Source organism: Chaetodon trifascialis, chromosome 23, assembly GCF_039877785.1.
Source record: "Chaetodon trifascialis isolate fChaTrf1 chromosome 23, fChaTrf1.hap1, whole genome shotgun sequence".
Classification (NCBI taxonomy): Eukaryota; Metazoa; Chordata; class Actinopteri; order Chaetodontiformes; family Chaetodontidae; genus Chaetodon; species Chaetodon trifascialis.
This window is the reverse complement of record NC_092078.1, coordinates 1,966,861-1,980,507: the sequence shown is the minus strand read 5'-3', so window position 1 is coordinate 1,980,507 and position 13,647 is coordinate 1,966,861. Positions and strand designations below refer to the sequence as shown.

Sequence of the window (13,647 nt, the reverse complement as noted above, 5' to 3'; positions counted from 1 at the left end):
TGTGTGCAGCCGTGCATAAACAGCTCAGCTAATGTTGAAGGAGTGGTGAGACGTCATGGATCAGAAGTGAAAACACACACACACACACACACACACACACACACACACACACACACACACACACACACACACACACACAGTGCAGTCAGAAGTCAGCAGGACACAGCAGTTGTACTTTCACCGTCAGCCAGTGGATTATTGTTTGTAGTACTTTGCCAGGAAAACGTGTACTGACCAGTATCACAGCAGTAACAGGAGGTGTGTTGTGGTGGGGGGCTTTGTGATTCTACATAACGAGCTGAGGTAAGACAGAATCATTCATGTCAGGTTTTTCTGGGAATTTGACGCCTTTAATTAAGAGTTAATGGTACATTACATGTATTTATTTTACTTTGAGGAGGAATTGATTGGGTCAAACTGGGTTACAGAGCAACAAACAGCATAACAACATCAAATAATGAGGAAACACATGACAAATCAAGATTTTATTTTGAGTTAAAGGATGTTTGATTGATGATTGATTGATCTGAGGATCACGTCTGTAGTCCTAAAACTTCTTTTACAATCCACGAAAAGTAGAGTTCAAACTTCCCTTTGATGCTAATTCATTTTGTGGTTGAGAGTTCAAAGAGAAGATTTCTACAAATCTGTCAGTCAAATGTGAATCTACAGCCAGCACAAAGACTGGAAACAGAGGGAAACAGCTAGCCGGCTCTGGCCAAAGGTACAAGTTGACAAGTTTGACAAAGTTTCCAGTCTGTGTGCTAAGCTAAGCTAACAGGCCGCTGGCTATAGATTCACATTTAGCACAAATGTCTTCTCATCTGACTCTGCAACGACAGGAGTGAACATATTTGTCAAAGTACTACTTCAATGTTAGCAGACACATCTGGACCAACAAACTTGAATTCATTTTCCGACGGCCCAGCTGCGGGCCACAGGAGCATTTCCTGTCTGGAGTGCTTCCTGCTCACTGACACAAACGCTCCCTTTACGCTCATTAAGCACCGTTAAAAAACTGATTCATGTGAATCCACTGAACCATTTCAGCTACAATCACAGCAGGAGGATCAATAAACAATGACAGCAGACAAACAACCTTTTTAAAATTGAGGCAACATTGAGGCAAACTCACCAATTTCATCTGTCATTGATCCACAGATCAATAAAACTCTGACAAAAACGGCCTGAAACATCCACAAAGGTGCAGAAGATCCACTGCAGTGAAGACATTTAGTCCAGAACATGAAAATAATCCACAGAAAGCTGTTTTCTCCTTTCAGCAGCCGGCGTGCTCAGCTTCTGTCTTTTCTCTGCAATAACTTCCAAAAAAGTGGCCAAACAGCCGCCATCTTGTCTCCAGCTATTCAGTGGAGTCCCAGGTTTGAAACTGACCAATCACGATCTGCCAAGATGACTGACACTTTGAACAGCCAATGAAATTGTGAATTCACCAATCAGCCCCTTCAGAGTGTAATTTAGAGCTTCAGCACCTCAAATCGAGGATTTCAGTGCTAATAGGGACATTGCACTTGGTTTGAGGTGATAAATAAAGTTAATGGCCTCAATTTAAAGATATATGAGCAAAATATAGGTATATGTACTTTAAATATGAATATAGATGGTCAAAATTTCAATTACAAGAATATAAATAAAGATATTTATGTAGGTAAACAGTAAATTGTCTTTTTTTAGAGAACGTACAGATATACAGATAAACATGAAAATATTCAGCTTCTTCTGAGTGGGCATCAGGTTTGATTGAACTTGGACGAGGACAAGACTTCATGCTGTCGTCCCACTGTGTCCCAGGTTATTACCAATACTACTACTACATTTCTTCCTCCCTCTCGTCGAGTTTCTTTCCCTCCTCCCTCAGCAGTAAGCTGATCTATTCCCCTCACAGTAAAGGTCAAAGGTCAGGGGGAATTTGTAAGAGCAGGAAGTGTGTATGTAACTCATGAATCTTTGATAGCACGAGCAAATTGTTCTGGACGACGGATTTATGTGTGTGTGTGTGTGTGTGTGTGTGTGTGTGTGTGTGTGTGTGGATGAAAGACAAAGAAGTTATTGAAGAAACTGATTTATTATTGATAAGATTATGAAAGCCAATAATGACATCTGATTGCATTATTGATTAGACTGAAGTTCCACAACACTATTATGAGATTATGTAGGCATTGGTGGACTACACACACACACGCACACACACACACACACACACACACACACACACACACTTTTCCATCCCTCCCATCTTCATCATTTTCCTGTCTTTACGTTTTAAAGTGTTGCTGTATTCATATTTTATCGAACTGCTAATTAAGTTTTGACAAACTGCTAAATCTCCTCTCCTGCTACTTCCTGTCCTCCAGATGTCGTGGCGTTCGTCCTTCCGCTGCTCAAAGTTTCGCCATGTCTTCGGGAAGCCGTCCACCAAGCAGCACAGCTACGATGGGGTGCCAATCACACGCAGCGTCCACGACAACCACTACTGCGCAGCCAATCCCTGCTTCATCGCTGTGGTGACGGAGTGCGCCGGGGGCGGGTCCTTTTTAGTCCTGCCCATCCATCATGTGTGTAGTACAAACATACTAAATAGTCACTCAATTCTTTAAAAATTAAGACTGTTGCACAGAAAACATTTGAAGAGCTTCTGCTTTGACATGAATGTCACAATAATCTAATGAGATCAGAGAGACGAGGACAGTCACAGGGGACACTTTACTGCACTGAGTACTTTGAATACATGAAGTACATTTTCCTGATTATACTTCCATACATTCAGTAACATGTTCAAAGCAGTACTTTTATTTGTAACACAGTATTTTCACAGGGAGGTATTGGTATAAAACTCTGAATACTTCGTCCACGCCCTTAAAGAATAATTTCTGTTCTCATTTCTCGATTGATGGAGCTGAATTTGGTGAATCGTCACTTCTTGCCGTCTCAGACAGGCAGGGTGGACCCTCAGCACCCGAGGGTCTGCGGTCACAGCGGGAGGGTCCTGGATGTCAAGTGGAACCCATTTGACGACCACTGCATCGCCTCGTGCTCGGAGGACTGCACTGTAAGACCGTCCTGTCCACGTTTAGAAAGATAATCTGGTCTTTGTGTCACGTCTGGTTTCTCTCTCAGGACGGTTTGTGTTGAAGGTCCTCAGCATGTGTGTGTGTTCGCAGGTGAAGATCTGGGACATCCCGGTCTGTGGCGTCCAGCAGAACCTCACCAAGGCCCGGAAGACTCTGATTGGTCACTCCAGGAGGGTGGGACTTATTGAGTGGCATCCAACAGCTGAGAACCTGCTGCTTAGCTCCGCCTACGACTACAAGGTCAGGCACCTCATCGGTCAGAGGCAACCATTCATCTGCTCTGGTTTCAGGGATGTGGACTTAAGGCTGATTTGGGCTGAGAATCTGGTCCAGGTAGCGGCTCTCTGATCAAGTCTGGCAACAAGATTGAGGCCACCTGGTGAGGGGGGCTACTCGAGTCACTATGCAGTGTGTGTTTTTGCTAGCTGAGCTTCCATTGGCTTCAATTAGCATTTTGCTAACACGTAGAATCTGGACTACCTTCATCAGACTGAACATCGAGGCATTTAAACTTACCAAAGAGACAGCCCTGACTTTGTCCCTCTTTTTGCTCCAGGTCCTCCTCTGGGACGTGTCCCAGGTGGGCGCAGTGCTCAGGTATCCGGTCCGGGTGGTTCTGATGCCGGTCTACCACCGCTACCCGTCTGACACGCTGCTGCTGTCTGTCAGCTTCAACAGCGATGGCAGCAGGCTGGCGGTCACGTCCAAAGACAGACGGGTCAGAGTCCTGGACCCGCGGACAGGAAAGATTCTGCAGGTCTGTCTTTCAAGTCTTGGTTTTGTCTGATTGTGCGTCTGAGCTTTGTCATCATGTCCCTAATGTTGCTGCAGGTGTCCAGCAGTAAGTCCCACAGGGCCAGTAAGGTTTTATACATCGGAGGGCTGAAGATGCTTCTGTCCACTGGCAGCTCACCCTGGAACCACAGACAGATCGTCCTCTGGGACCCTGTAAGACAGACAGACAGACAGACAGACAGACAGACAGACCTCTACAGTGATATTTTCTTTTCTGCCAGACATTTCAGTCCCTCCTTAAAGCCAACATCATGTTAAGGAATGTAAAATACTGTTTGTGCCTCTTTGTCACTGCGTCGGTGTGTTTGTGTGCAGGACGACTTGTCAGAGCCTCTGTATGAAGAAGATCTGGACGGATCTGCAGGCGTTCTGTTTCCCTTCTACGACCCAGACACTCACATGCTCTACTTGGCTGGAAAGGTCATACAACACACACATATTGAACGTCTACCCAGAAGTCTTTGCTCTTTGGGTTCACCTCACCATGAAACTCTGTTTGAGGAGTCACATTTTAAGTTGAACCAGTCTGAAGTTGCGTAAATACACGAACACTAACTGCTTCAGACAAACTTGATCAGCCATACAGAGAACCAAGATTCAGGAGTTCAAGGGTCACATAGCGTTGTGATGCATTTGTGTACTTTAGGGTGACGGGAACATCCGGTACTACGAGCTGAGCACTGAGAAACCTTATATCAGCTTCCTGACGGAGTACAGGTCCCTGCTGCCACAGAAAGGACTTGGTGAGATCCACGACTGTGTTCTACTTGTTAAAAAGGAGTTAGCTACAAGTTCAGAGTTTTGATGCTTTATTTTCTTTATCTGCAGCCTAAAACTCCAAAACTGAAGCTTAGCTTTTACAAGATGTACGGTGAACAAAGTGAACAACAAAGTTAGCGATAGCATTGGTAGATACAAGGTCATAAATGACCAAACCTGGAAGTTCAGCTTGTACAGGCCAGAACTTATTATACAGAGGTCCATCTTTAACTAACTGTTCTGATTGGCATTTTGAAACAGGCTAACTTTAGCTAGCTGTCATACTTTATAAGGATCAAGAGTTCCCCAGTTTCAGGCGTTACCAAGTCTGCCGAAGCTTCCCAACGCTCCACCACCAACTCCAAATGTCATCACTTCAGGGGTGATGCCAAAGCGCGGCCTGGACGTGAGCGCCTGTGAGGTTTTCCGATTTTACCGTCTGATTGCCATCAAAGACCTGGTGGAACCGCTGTCAATGATCGTACCACGAAAAGAGGTCAGGGGTCACGTTGTAGTTCTTGTCGTGGTGCATCTACTAACGATGGAGACGGGAAGAAAGCAAAGGACAGAAAGTGTGCACTTCAATGTTTTCCTCTCTCCTTCCAGTCAGATATCTTCCAGGAGGATCTGTACCCAATGACAGCTGGAAACCAGGCAGCCATGACGGCTCAGGAGTGGCTGCTGGGAATCAACAGAGGTGACGCATTAGTGCCTTTGAGCCAAAATACACCTTTAGCTTCTAAGTGATCCACCATAACCATCTGTCTTATACACCTCCATCAGGCCCTGTACTCATGTCCTTGAAGCCTGGGACTCGAGTAGCCAACCCGTACCCAGAAACCCCTGCTGAGAAGGGGCTAGTGAGGCAGCTGAGCTCCCTGAGGTTCCAGATGGGTCCAGCTGTTGGTGCAGTGACCGGGACAGACCTGGACTTCATGGAAGAGGTACAGTGCTGTATGCAACCACAAAATATAGCCAGCTACAACATCACTGTAAAGCAGGAAGCCCCTAAACCAAACGTATAGAAGTGGACAGTATTTACAGAAAAGTGAACGAGGCCTCTGATTGGCTGCTGCTATATAAACCAGCTGATCATCTCTCTTGAGGCCTTCCTCAAGGAGCAGCTGGCCTACCAGGACGCCAAATACCCCAGAGAGGGGAGCGATCTGTCGGGGTGGCAACCAGACGAGACCCAGATCCCTCTGTGGACGTACTGCTGCACCCCACACTGCTGCGAACCTGCAGAGAGGCCGCCGCCAACAAGCGAGGGCGAGGTGAGGCGCTCACCTGGTGAAAGAATAATGATCACATGTTCAGTTTCTCCTCTTCTAGCCAAAAAATTCATTTTTTCTTTCAGCTCCTGCAGGCATTTTACAGACAGCAAGATGAGATCAGAGGCCTGAGAGAACAACTGAATTACAAAGAAGTCAGTATTCAAACACACGGCAAAGCCCGAAAACTCTCCGAATCAAGCGCTGATGTTGTTTGATGGTTTTCGGTGACGCTGGTGGTTTGTGTCGTACAGGCGAGGATCACTCAGCTGCAGCTGGAGATCAAACACACCAGAAACAACATGAGGGCGACCTTCTGACTCCACCTCTCAGCTCTCGCCCTGCCGTTTAGACGCTGAACCAATCAGACGACTCAACACTTCCAGCCAGCAAAGGGACCAGCGCTGACATCCTGTCGTGGCGTTTGTGTTCTCACGCGACGCCACCAGTTAACAGGACCACGCTGAACGGTGTCTGTATTTGTGCCGCTAAGCAAAATTAACAGGTATTATGATCTAGACCACCATGCTGGCTGGAGCAGGTAACTTAAACCTGCAGCTGAGGACGTTTTCATGGTTTCCAGAGGATGCAGCCAAACGATGCTGACCTTCTGGGGTCGATACCACAAACTCCAGAGCTACAAGTACTCAGAACTTCAACTAAAAGTATAAATACAGTGAGGAGAGCCCTGCGTTCAAACCTTTTGATTTACTTAACTGGGAAACATTTGCATCAGGATACACTTAAGTATTAGCGATTATGCAGAATGACCCGTCAGAGTAAAGATGGAGCTCGTTTTATTCTTAAGTAAATTCACTGGATTCATCTGTAATCTTTCCCCTTCTCCCCGTTAGCCACACTGATCATGTTTCCACCTCACGAGCAAAAACCCAATTCTGTGATCTGATGTCTTCTGACAGTAGAGGCCCTGTGATCAGTGGATGACCCCCCCCCCCCCACCAACCACATGAACACATCAGATTATCTTATTTTGTTTTGATAAAAGTAAATGAAGCGGTTTAAAAAACTCACAGTGGAGTAAAAGTACAATATCTCCCACTGAAATGTAGGAGACACAAAGCTGCAGCAGGACCTGAAAAACTGAACTTGAGTAAATTTGCTTGCAGCTCTCCGGCGCTCCCTGCTGGACTCACAGTGTCATGACAACAGTTTCTGAACAACCTTGAACCACTCCGCGATTGACTGGTCAGCGGATCAAAACACATCTGCTATAAACTGGATCTGCGTGTTGGTCGACGTCGACCCTTCATCCATCAAACGAACACCTGCAGGAAGGAGTCTGCTTCAGTTTGACCTGAAGGGAAACAAAAGGCCAGAGAGGACACGCCTGGAGCAAAATGTTAAGATTTTATTTACAAAGTCCTTTTTGTGTTTTTTTTTTGTTTGTTTGTTTTTCCTTTAACTTACAGAAAGTAAAAAAAAAGAAAGAAAGAAAACACAACCTCATCTAGTCAGTGTAAGTGTGAAGGATCAACTGGGTCTCTGAGCAGGAAGAGAACTGAAGAGACGATCGTACAAAATTAAACAAGAACAATTTCTCTGAAAAAATATTTCTTTTAAAAAGCTCTGTTTGCCCTGAGCGCGCTCGGCCTCGCGGGGGAGGGGAGGGGTTCGACCGTCCGCCGGTGACATCACGGAGCCTGGCGGGAGCGCGGCGATGACATCGTGGCTGCTGATTCGGTCCCGGGATGGTGATGTCACAGAGGGGCGTGTCAGGGGATGATGGGAAAGGAGGAGTCGGGGTTTGGTTATCGTTAGCATCCCTAAAGTGCCGTCACCTCCCACGTTCAGTCTCCTTCCACAGACACGAGCAAATTCAGCTTTTTCTGAAAGTTCAAGCTTTGTTTTTCGTGTTTAAATGAAATAACGATTCCATGTTCGCGGGAAAACGTTCTGACAAATATTACAAAAACAGTGATTTAGACAGTTTTCACGGCCGACTTTCCTCCTGATGGAGTCTGTGACGCGGAAAAGTAACGGAAACTCCAGTTTATGTTGTGATCACAGAATAACTGAGGAGAAAGTCTTCAGCGGCGGCGTCTCAGGGATGCGTTTACTTCTTGTTAACGGAGTAGGAATCTGGAGCTCAATCCGCGGTGAAATACCGACCGTGTGCTGCGTTTGTGTTTTTGGGAAACGCAGACATCGCGATGCGTCTGTTAACAGAATTTACACATGATGTGTTTTTATGAGTCATCAAAGCTTCTGATTGGTCAACGTCAGATTCAGTTAAAGCTGCTTTTGTGAAATGAAGTTTGATCCCAATCAGTTGGTCCATATTTCTCTGGTTAATGTCACAGACGATGAGGCGCTCTGACGCCTTTCAATCTGCTGGAGGGCTGAAACGAACACTGGATCCAGTTTATTCAGAATCATCGTCCACATAAAACAATAACAAACGTTCTCTGGTTCAGCCTCTAACATGTCGTACGTGATGGTGAGCGGATTATCTTTGGGCCGGACGTCACTTTCTGCTCTGAGAAATAAGATTTGTCACAATTTTCTGGCGTTTTAGAGACAAAACGGCGACTCGCAGCAGCTTCACTGGTCATGAAACGATGCTTAGTTTGAGTTTTAATCAGTTTTGTGAATCTGAAGTTGATGCGGCGCCACAAACAGAGAAAGTAAACATTACACAAAAAGGAAGTTTTTCCGGGCGAGTGCGAGAAACTTTGAGGGGAAACGGTTTGAAATGTTGGTTCATCAGTGGAGCGGTCGCTCTCTGCTGGAGAATATTTACCATTCTGGTGATTAAATGAATCTATGAATTTTATAAAGTCACAAAGTTGATGAGAAGCGTTTGGGTCTGCAGGAGAGGAGCTGAGGAGTGGGAGGAAACCAGGTTCAGAAATGGAACACAGCCCAGGAGTCGACCGAGCGGGAGGAGGAGTCTGAGGAGGGCGAGCGTTGGTGGGGGGTGGGAGGAGGTCATGTAGGGGGAGGGTGCATGTGTGGGGGAGGGGGGGTCACCAGGCAGGAGGTCAGAGGGGTTTGAGGGGTCTCCACGGGTCCTTAATCATCATCCTCATCATCCTCTGGGTCCCTCTTCCTCTTCTCTCCTTTGGCTGGAGACGAGTCCTCATCTGCAGAGGAGAAGCCAGAGGGTCAACGACCACGACAACAACAACAACAACAATGACCACAACAACCACCACCACAACCACCACCACCACAACAACAGCAGCAGCAGTTGATTGTTTTCCCGCCTTTTTCAGACAATGACACTGCAGGGAAAGCTAAATAAAACACTTCAGCTGCACTTAAAGACTGTGTGGAAGTCAAGCAGCCACTGACCTTCATCATCCTCATCTTCCTCATCCTCGTCATCGTCCTCGCTGTCCACGTCTCCGTTCACCTCTCCGTCCTGCAAAGAAAAGTCGCTTGTTGACGGTTTGTAAACTTCGAGAGTTTCCTCTGACTGTTCACTTCTGCTAACAAGCTCACCTCATCGTCACCGCTGTCTTCATCGTCGTCATCATCTTCAGCCACTACGTCCTCCTCGTCCTCCTCCTCCTCTTCCTCAAAGTCCTCTGACTCGCCCTCTGCAACACAGAAACAGATGAGGGATGGATGCAGCTGGTTGAGCGACGAGTGGACGCATCTGAATGTGGACGTGCCTCGTGAACACTCACCTTCTTCATCTTCGTCCTCGACTCCGTCTCCCTCTCCGTCAGAGTCGGACGCCTCGCAGTCGTCGATGTCGTAGCCATCCAGGTAGGTGAGCTGAGGGAGGAGCTTGAAGATGGACTCCCGGTAGTCGGCCAGGTTGGTCACCTCGCAGTTAAACAGGTCGAGACTCTTCAGCTGGGGCAACTTTTTCTGGAGGGGCAAAGAGACCTGATCACAGACCGGACCGGTTTGATCCGCCTGATAACGCTGTTGCTAATGGTTACGCTTGCATTTGAATTCAACACAGTTTTATCGATTAGGAATTGGCTCCATTGAGATCAGCAGCTCATTGTTTATAGGTTGTTTGCAGTCACGTGACGTTAAATTCAGACGGAGAACAGGAAGTGAAAACCACAAAGGACGAGATGAAGGAAAGTTCTTACTGAGCTCGTTCAAACAGAAAATCGCTTCCTGACCTCCATCTGCATTTCACGCACAACAAGAGAGTGACGTGATGTCATGTGCCAACAACCTTTTCACTCCATCTGATCCTTGTTTTCACTGAAACTCTTCCTCCTCAGCCAAACACTCCATGTAAACAGCAGGAAACACTCCATCACACACACAGATTGTCTCTGACTTTGTCTGAGCAGATGTGAGATACGAGGGTTTCTACGTCTTAGGTCAAAGTGTACGTTGGCGTGCGGCTCCACCCACCAGCGGCTCCAGGGTGCTGATGTCTTTGAACTTGTTCCCGCTGAGGTTCAGGTGCGTCAGGTTAACCAGCCGCTCCGCGAGGACCTCCAGACCGCCTGATATCCTGTTGTCACTCAGCTCCAGCTGCACACAGGAGGAACAAAGATCTTTATCATCTTTGGGCATTTTAGTAGAACTGAAAGTCGATTTAGCTCCATGACTGCAGTTAGTAACGACAACACAAAGCTCAGCACGATGAAGAGTTTAACCTCTTAACATTTTTATGAATTTGTTTGGTTTTTTGATAAAACCTTGTCTAGTTGTTGGCTCTGTTACCTTTTTGAGTTTGTCCAGTTTGGGGATGTCTGCGACGCTGGTCAGTCCGACATTGATGAGGCTGAGCAGCTCCAGGTTGGAGAACTCTGCTGTGATTCCTTCGATCTTCCCTTCACTGGAGCGACAGTTATCCAGAACCAGCTCCTGGACCTGAGGGCGGGTGGAGTTAGTCCAGTGTGGGCCAAACGCCGCCCGGCGGGGTTTGAGACAAGCGATTTACACCGATTCAGACAAGAACACCTGATACAGGAAGTCAGAAGCTCCTGATTGGCTGCCCATTAAAAAGGTGTGTGCATCTGCAGAATGTTTTTATAACCAATCAGAAGTTGCTAACCACCTTTTTTTTTTTTTTTTTAACCTTTTCTTGTAAGCTGTGATCTTCCTTTGGACTGTTGGCAGATGCAGCACTTCTACAGAAACCTGTTTCATGATTACTTTCATTCCCTGATTTGACGGTTGTGGTGCCAGAATGACTAATTCATTCAGTCATTTCACTCCTATGAACTCACCGCGTAGCATTCAGGTGCTCTGAATGTTTTCCAGTACATGTCTTACATTTGTCAGAAGAGTATCTGACCAAACTATCTATTCTTTAATCACATATTCACTGAATGAAAGTATAAGTGTGCCACTTCTACATGGTATTTTATTTAGAGAAGAGATACTGTGCAAATTTTTTGATTTTGGTTTCTTTCATCAAAAGAAAAACAAACTTAAACATACATGCATCAACAGTATTTCAAACATTAATCAGCTCTAATTAAGACTTGGAGCAGCAGAAAGTGATTATTTTCATTATCGATTAAATTCCGCTGATTTATCAATTAAGAGATTGGGCTATAAAATGACATTAAGCTGTGAAACCAGCCAATATTCACACAATGATTTTTGGCATTTTAGCTAAAAAATGTATTGACTCCTTCACGCCCATTCACTGTCATGAATAACTGATTAAGAGCAGTGAGCCACTGAGTCTGTTCGGTTTCCTTCCTGATCAACTGAAAGCAGCTGAAGCTTCTTTAATGAAAACTGTGGTGAAAATCCAGCGGAGACCAGCACAGGGACCAGTTCCAGACTTTGTTTCGGAATGGAACGGATCCCGGCCGAGCCTCTGTTTATAAACTCCCAACACATGTCACGCCGCTAAGTTAGCTCACCTGCTAGCTCTCTGCTAACTGTTCCCGATTATTATCCCAATTTATGCGCACATGAGAGAGCCCTGTGGAAAAGGACGCGGGTTTTATGGTGTTTTGGTCGGTTGTAGTGAATACGACGGCAGAAATACAAGCGAATACGAAGCAGCCGCTTTGGGAAGCTAGCGTTAGCATGCCTCCGGCTACGAGTCCTCAGCACGGGCTCCGACTAATCTCTGGAGAGGCGATGACATCAACAACGTCAATTTGGGTAGTTAAATTAGTGAAATTAACGTTATAAAACTAGATGAAAGCGGGATTATGGCTGAAAAAGGCTATGAGAAGATTTGACCAGCATTATAGCGTGTAAACCGAACGAGAATAACGCATTTCCTGCCTTAATGTTAACTTACACGAGCATTACACGGTAAAAAACAATATCGTGACGAGTCATGTTTGCCTGCTAACGTTATGCTTCGCTAGTTAGTTGACTACTACCTTAACGAAAACTAATCCGCAATGAATAGTGGAGTTCGCCGACATAACAAAATAAAGTCTCTAGTGGTTTTAAATTGTTTACCAGCTTATGCAGTCATAAATCGTCTTATAACTTCGAAATATGCGGTCCCAGCCATTAGCCATGCCCGCGAAACATAGACGTGCAGTTCAACGTCCGCGCATGAAGCGCATATTATTAAGTTTCGCCTTACGTTATTCCATTTATAGCTGACATTTTAACACTGTGCAAAGCAATTTCGACCCAAATAAGCGACATAAGCATGAACAGAAAACTAAAAAAGGCGGCACTTCAACAGCTGCGCAGCTGTGCTGTTTACGAGTGATTAAACTGAGGACCTGCGGTGGTGAATTAATGATTCAAAAGTTCCCAATTAAACTGTATTCCGGGTTTTACATCAGATTGGATCTTAGCTTTAAACAGTAAATGTACATTTTGGCACTTTGGGAGACATGCAGACACCCTGCCATGTGCTCGCCACCCCTCCTCCGCCTCCGGCCGGTCAAGTTTACGCCGCATAAACACAACAAACCAGGTTACTCACTTCTGTCGGCGACCGATGCCTCAGTTCTAAGGAGACCCTCTTCTTCATGTCCATTTTCCTCTACTTTTGGCCTCAGTTTAGGTCTCTGCGATGTGGAAAAACTTGTTTCTCCTCGATCCTCTCTTCAGTATCAACACGCGGAACCAGTGTGAAGTTAGCTAGACTAAAAAAAGAAGACTTCCGGATGAGGTTTCCTAAATAAAAGTCTAACGGTCACAACGGGAGGACAAAATACATTTTCCTTGAAGCAAAGGTATTGATTTGTTGCTGCAATTTAACGCCATATAAAATGTATTAAAATTTTATCAATATCTTCCAGACACGTCTGTTTTCCTATATAGTCCAAGCAGTTCTCTTGTGTGCTTGGAGGCGTTTCATTTGTACATTATTTTGAAGACAAACTATTACACTTCCGGTACTTCTCTTTCTTTTTGCGTCATACTTGATTTGGGTAAAGGACGAGTGAAACGTTCCCATGTCGTGTGGGGAAAGTGGGTCAAGCCGTTTGTTGCCTTTATAGCCCTCAGATAAATCTGAATTTTGAAATGCACAGCGCACAATGAAGACCCAACAATTGCTTAACACCAATGACGAAATGAATTCTGTTTCATTAAATACAGAGTGGAGCTATATAGGCACTACAAACATTTTCTAAAACTGAATTACCCGAAGGGTTCATTGGTAACGGATGTTAATTTTGTTTAAAGTAGAAGATTGGGACTAATAAAGTAATATTGAATTGAATTGTCTACTGCATCAGTTTAAGGGATGAGTGATGTGTATACAACAACTCTTATTTAGTAAGCGAAACGTGTAGATAAGATAATGCAACTTCCTCCTCCTCACTTATAAGACAAGAAACAGTAAAGACAAA

At 45.4% G+C, this 13,647-nt stretch overlaps 2 protein-coding genes across 2 annotated transcripts; one reads left to right on the top strand and one right to left on the bottom strand.

Moving 5' to 3' along the window:
- Positions 1 to 2,366: 2,366 nt before the first annotated feature.
- On the top strand, positions 2,367 to 6,307 carry LOC139351152 (coronin-2A-like). The gene is made up of 13 exons (XM_070992888.1): positions 2,367 to 2,576; positions 2,954 to 3,070; positions 3,183 to 3,332; positions 3,649 to 3,849; positions 3,924 to 4,040; positions 4,203 to 4,307; positions 4,534 to 4,630; positions 5,027 to 5,142; positions 5,253 to 5,343; positions 5,430 to 5,590; positions 5,753 to 5,920; positions 6,004 to 6,072; positions 6,172 to 6,307. The coding sequence occupies exons 1-13, from the start codon at positions 2,376 to 2,378 to the stop codon at positions 6,235 to 6,237; spliced, it is 1,659 nt and encodes a 552-aa protein (XP_070848989.1). The 5' UTR covers positions 2,367 to 2,375; the 3' UTR covers positions 6,238 to 6,307.
- Positions 6,308 to 7,264: 957 nt separating this feature from the next.
- Positions 7,265 to 12,938, bottom strand: LOC139351148 (acidic leucine-rich nuclear phosphoprotein 32 family member B-like). The gene is made up of 7 exons (XM_070992884.1): positions 12,774 to 12,938; positions 10,580 to 10,729; positions 10,265 to 10,387; positions 9,571 to 9,757; positions 9,383 to 9,480; positions 9,233 to 9,302; positions 7,265 to 9,021 (listed from the first exon to the last, which is right to left on the bottom strand). The coding sequence occupies exons 1-7, from the start codon at positions 12,825 to 12,827 to the stop codon at positions 8,951 to 8,953; spliced, it is 753 nt and encodes a 250-aa protein (XP_070848985.1). The 5' UTR covers positions 12,828 to 12,938; the 3' UTR covers positions 7,265 to 8,950.
- Positions 12,939 to 13,647: the final 709 nt, after the last annotated feature.

Coding starts and splice junctions, on each gene's coding strand:
- LOC139351152 (XM_070992888.1), top strand. CDS start 2,376: ATGTCGTGGCGTTCGTCCTTCCGCTGCTCAAAGTTTCGCCATGTCTTC. Junction 4,308..4,533: donor TGCTCTACTTGGCTGGAAAG/GTCATACAACAC, acceptor TGTGTACTTTAG/GGTGACGGGAACATCCGGTA. Junction 5,591..5,752: donor ACCTGGACTTCATGGAAGAG/GTACAGTGCTGT, acceptor ATCTCTCTTGAG/GCCTTCCTCAAGGAGCAGCT.
- LOC139351148 (XM_070992884.1), bottom strand. CDS start 12,827: ATGGACATGAAGAAGAGGGTCTCCTTAGAACTGAGGCATCGGTCGCCG. Junction 10,388..10,579: donor AACTGGACAAACTCAAAAAG/GTAACAGAGCCA, acceptor TCCTGTGTGCAG/CTGGAGCTGAGTGACAACAG. Junction 9,481..9,570: donor CGAGGACGAAGATGAAGAAG/GTGAGTGTTCAC, acceptor TCTGTGTTGCAG/AGGGCGAGTCAGAGGACTTT.